This window comes from Pygocentrus nattereri, chromosome 15, assembly GCF_015220715.1.
Source record: "Pygocentrus nattereri isolate fPygNat1 chromosome 15, fPygNat1.pri, whole genome shotgun sequence".
Taxonomy (NCBI): Eukaryota; Metazoa; Chordata; class Actinopteri; order Characiformes; family Serrasalmidae; genus Pygocentrus; species Pygocentrus nattereri.
The window spans coordinates 3,187,673-3,192,672 of record NC_051225.1 but is presented as its reverse complement, the minus strand read 5'-3'; the positions used below and the strand labels follow the sequence as shown (position 1 = coordinate 3,192,672).

At 39.5% G+C, this 5,000-nt stretch overlaps 1 protein-coding gene across 1 annotated transcript in view; it reads left to right on the top strand.

Moving 5' to 3' along the window:
• Nucleotides 1-5,000, top strand: part of insrb (insulin receptor b) — a 124,954-nt gene that overhangs the window by 116,097 nt on the left and 3,857 nt on the right. The window contains exons 16-19 of the mRNA XM_037545300.1: nt 671-900; nt 2,673-2,783; nt 3,421-3,583; nt 4,713-4,842. Of these exons, the coding sequence (XP_037401197.1) occupies nt 671-900; nt 2,673-2,783; nt 3,421-3,583; nt 4,713-4,842 (634 nt within the window). The remainder of the gene's footprint in view (nt 1-670; nt 901-2,672; nt 2,784-3,420; nt 3,584-4,712; nt 4,843-5,000) is intronic.

Here is a 5,000-nt window from a genome sequence, read left to right as displayed (position 1 = left end):
ACTGAGGTTTCCTTGAGCAAGACACCTAACCCCCAACTGCTCCCCGGGCGCTGCGGATTGGGCTGCCCACCGCTCCGGGGCAAGTGTGCTCACTGCCCCCTTATTTATGGTCCATATTGTTTATATACTGGCTATATCCAGTGTATTAAATTCACCAAATAAACAGTAATTGTGCGTTAGTAGTGTGCAGAAGTGTGTGTTCTGTAGAGAATGTGTTAAATTCATATAGCTGTTGTCAGAAGAAAACCTCGTATCTCCAAAACGGTAACTTTACAGGAGAAAGAAAAGGCCTACTTTATTTTTAATGTAAGTCAATGGAACCAGAATTTTTTTACAAGTAATTTTGGGCTGGGTTTTTTTTTTGTTTTTGGTCCATATATTTTGTGTAAATTTCATGATATAAAGGCCAACAGGCATTTTCAAATTATGTCAAAAACGGAAAAACTATTTTTTTTTTTCTGACAGCAGTGATAAATAACTAAATAACCGTGAAGAAATGCTTACAGTGAAGAACATAAGCAGAAAGGTGTTCTTTTCTGTAAAGCTTTACTGGTAAGCTGGTTTGTAGAACCTGGTTTTGGGTAGATAAGAAGCTGTACATCGAATTTTCTCAGGTGGTCTGAACCCAGAACAGCTCTGTAGCCGTGACTGCTGTTTTTTTCCTGTGCAGTGTATGTCCCTGATGACTGGGAGGTGGCGCGGGAGAAGATCACGGTTTTGCGCGAGCTGGGTCAGGGCTCTTTTGGGATGGTGTATGAGGGCATCGCGAAGGACATTGTGAAGGGCGAGGCAGAGACACGTGTAGCTGTGAAGACGGTGAATGAATCAGCGAGTCTGAGGGAGCGAATTGAGTTCCTCAATGAAGCTTCAGTCATGAAGGCTTTCAGCTGCCACCATGTGGTGAGTGTAATTCTATGAACAGTAGACGAGTAAAATGATGATAAACTGTAGTTGATGACGCTAGAATGTCAGAATAGAAGCCATATCGCCCCCTACGCTTCCTGTAGTGTATTACAGTCTGTCAGAGCGACTGTGTGGATCATATGAACATTATAGAGCTTTTTAAATGAAACAGTAGAAGCCGTATCGCCCCCTACGCTTCCTGTAGTGTATTACAGTCTGTCAGAGCGACTGTGTGGATCATATGAACATTGTAGAGCTTTTTAAATGAAACAGTAGAAGCCGTATCGCCCCCTACGCTTCCTGTAGTGTATTACAGTCTGTCAGAGCGACCGTGTGGATCATATGAACATTATAGAGCTTTTTAAATGAAACAGTAGAAGCCACATCGCCCCCTACGCTTCCTGTAGTGTATTACAGTCTGTCAGAGCGACTGTGTGGATCATATGAACATTATAGAGCTTTTTAAATGAAACAGTAGAAGCCGTATCGCCCCCTACGCTTCCTGTAGTGTATTACAGTCTGTCAGAGCGACTGTGTGGATCATATGAACATTATAGAGCTTTTTAAATGAAACAGTAGAAGCCGTGTCGCCCCCTACGCTTCCTGTAGTGTATTACAGTCTGTCAGAGCGACTGTGTGGATCATATGAACATTATAGAGCTTTTTAAATGAAACAGTAGAAGCCGTATCGCCCCCTACGCTTCCTGTAGTGTATTACAGTCTGTCAGAGCGACTGTGTGGATCATATGAACATTATAGAGCTTTTTAAATGAAACAGTAGAAGCCGTATCGCCCCCTACGCTTCCTGTAGTGTATTACAGTCTGTCAGAGCGACTGTGTGGATCATATGAACATTATAGAGCTTTTTAAATGAAACAGTAGAAGCCGTATCGCCCCCTACGCTTCCTGTAGTGTATTACAGTCTGTCAGAGCGACTGTGTGGATCATATGAACATTATAGAGCTTTTTAAATGAGACAGTAGAAGCCGTATCGCCCCCTACGCTTCCTGTAGTGTATTACAGTCTGTCAGAGCGACTGTGTGGATCATATGAACATTATAGAGCTTTTTAAATTAAACAGTAGAAGCCGTATCGCCCCCTACGCTTCATGTAGTGTATTACAGTCTGTCAGAGCGACTGTGTGGATCATATGAACATTATAGAGCTTTTTAAATGAAACAGTAGAAGCCGTATCGCCCCCTACGCTTCCTGTAGTGTATTACAGTCTGTCAGAGAGACTGTGTGGATCATATGAACATTATAGAGCTTTTTAAATGAAACAGTAGAAGCCGTATCGCCCCCTACGCTTCCTGTAGTGTATTACAGTCTGTCAGAGCGACTGTGTGGATCATATGAACATTATAGAGGCTTTTTAAATGAAACAGTAGAAGCCGTATCGCCCCCTACGCTTCCTGTAGTGTATTACAGTCTGTCAGAGCGACTGTGTGGATCATATGAACATTATAGAGCTTTTTAAATGAAACAGTAGAAGCCGTATCGCCCCCTACGCTTCCTGTAGTGTATTACAGTCTGTCAGAGCGACTGTGTGGATCATATGAACATTATAGAGCTTTTTAAATGAAACAGTAGAAGCCGTATCGCCCCCTACGCTTCCTGTAGTGTATTACAGTCTGTCAGAGCGACTGTGTGGATCATATGAACATTATAGAGAAGTATGGATTTTCTTAATTAACAAAGATTCTTAGTAGTTTCAGCCCTAATAAGAGGGTCAAAACCGCCTGTCCGATGTCCTTGTGTTTGTGTTGTAGGTGCGTTTGCTGGGTGTGGTTTCGAAGGGGCAGCCGACACTGGTCGTCATGGAGCTGATGACTCATGGAGATCTGAAGAGCTACCTGCGCTCCCTCAGACCTGATGCTGAGGTGAACACACACACTAATTTCTGACACGTTCTCCAGAATTTCTGAGCATTAACACCTTAATCTGCGGGTGTATTCAGGTATTAATCTTAACATAATGCGTGTTATTCAGTAGCCACTTTGAATTATTCAGTATCTACTGTGAATTATTCAGTAACCGCTATGAATTATTCAATAACCGCTATGAATTATTCAGTATCTACTGTGAATTATTCAGTAACCGCTATGAATTATTCAGTAACCGCTATGAATTATTCAGTAACCGCTATGAATTATTCAGTATCTACTGTGAATTATTCAGTAACCACTATGAATTCAGTATTTATGGTGAATATTTCAGTAGTTGTCAAGGATTATACATTATACACAACTACTATGAATTGTCCGATATCTATTCTAAATTATTCATGAGTTATTTAGTTACTACAGTGAATTATTCTGTATTCACTAAGCATTTTCTGTTGTGACCCACTGAGGATCTACTTAAAATTATTGAGTAACATTTATTATTGATTTAATATCTACTATGAATTCAGTAACTGTTGTCTATCATTCAGAAACGAGTGTATTTATAGTTTTACCAAACTACACTAGCTGCCCACTGTGGCTCTGACAGCTGCTCGTTCTCCTCTGGTTGCAGAATAACCCCGGCCGGCCGCCGCCGCCCTCGCTGAAGGAGATGATCCAGATGGCAGCGGAGATCGCTGACGGCATGGCCTACCTCAACGCCAAGAAGTTTGTGCACAGAGACCTTGCTGCTAGAAACTGCATGGTGGCCGAGGACCTCACTGTCAAGATCGGCGGTAAAACCCAAGTCTAAATGCACTTTAGTCGTAATTAGATTAAGCGCCCAGGCTTAAAAGGCCAGTAGAGGTGTGGACAGTCCTCTGGTCCCGAGCCGGTGTGGATGCAGTTTAACAGCTGAGCGTACATTTAAACTGGAATTCAAGTAATAAGCGGCTTATGTTCGGTATAGAAAACACATGTTTAATTTGAATAAGAAGCAGCAGTTTGTTTGCTTAAAAACTAAATTATAGTTTAACAGTTCTTTTTTTTTTCATTTAACTTTAGACGCAATCACAGCATTTAGAGATTGTAAAGCATTTTTTTAAATTGAGTTTTTATTCAAAATTCTATCACAACCAATCTTTATATTTTCATTTCACTCTATTTGATTTTATTTCATTTTATTTTTTTTTTTACTTATTTTATTTTTGTGATCGATAATATAATAATAACTTTTACTCAAACTCTGAGATAATTGAGGGTGAAAAGGAATTATTAAAACTTTAAGATGGACAGATAACAGGTCAAAACAATCACACCTTTTTGTCACATTTGTATTAAAAATAGACTTTTTAATTAAACGGTAGGTTAGGAAAAAGGATAGAAAACACTGCTAAGACAATAGTAATAAAAAGTAATAAAATGATGATGAAAAAATCAAATGAATGATACCAAAAAGTTTTGTTACATGGGAAAAGTAAGAAAGAAAGCCATGAAAAATAAATAGTTGAAATGTAAGGTAAAAGTATATGAGCTAAATCAGTTGCACGGTGAGTTGAGGCGGTTACAGATTAAAAGTTTAAAATGGTCGAGTGACACCACAAAGTGCTTTTTAGAGATTCCTGTAATAAATTACAAACTTTAAAACTGTTTTTTTTATTTTTTTTTTTTTTATTTACTTCATTTGCTTTAACTTACTTTTTCAATGTAAAGCACTTAGAGCTGGCATGTATAAACTGCTGTATACTTTATTGTAGTTATTATTATTATTATTAGTAGTAGTAGTATTATGAAAGACAGAATTAGCCGTTATTATTATATTATTATATAATTATTAGGGATTAACAGTGTATGAGTTCCGGAAAACTGACCGTGTGTGTTAACCTGGACCTTTTTGTTTGTTTGTTTGTTTGTTTTTTTTTTCAGATTTCGGCATGACGCGTGACATTTATGAGACGGATTATTACCGTAAAGGAGGGAAGGGTTTGTTGCCGGTGCGGTGGATGGCTCCAGAGTCTCTCAAAGATGGAGTTTTCACCGCTCACTCAGACTGCTGGTGGGTTTCAAACATCTCTCATGGCTTTTAATATCACTTCTGTGTCTGATCCACTCACACCAGCGCAACACATACGAACACACCACCACCATATCAATGTTGCTGCAGTGCTGAGAATGACGCACCACCCAAACAGTACCTGCTCTGTGAGGGTCCAT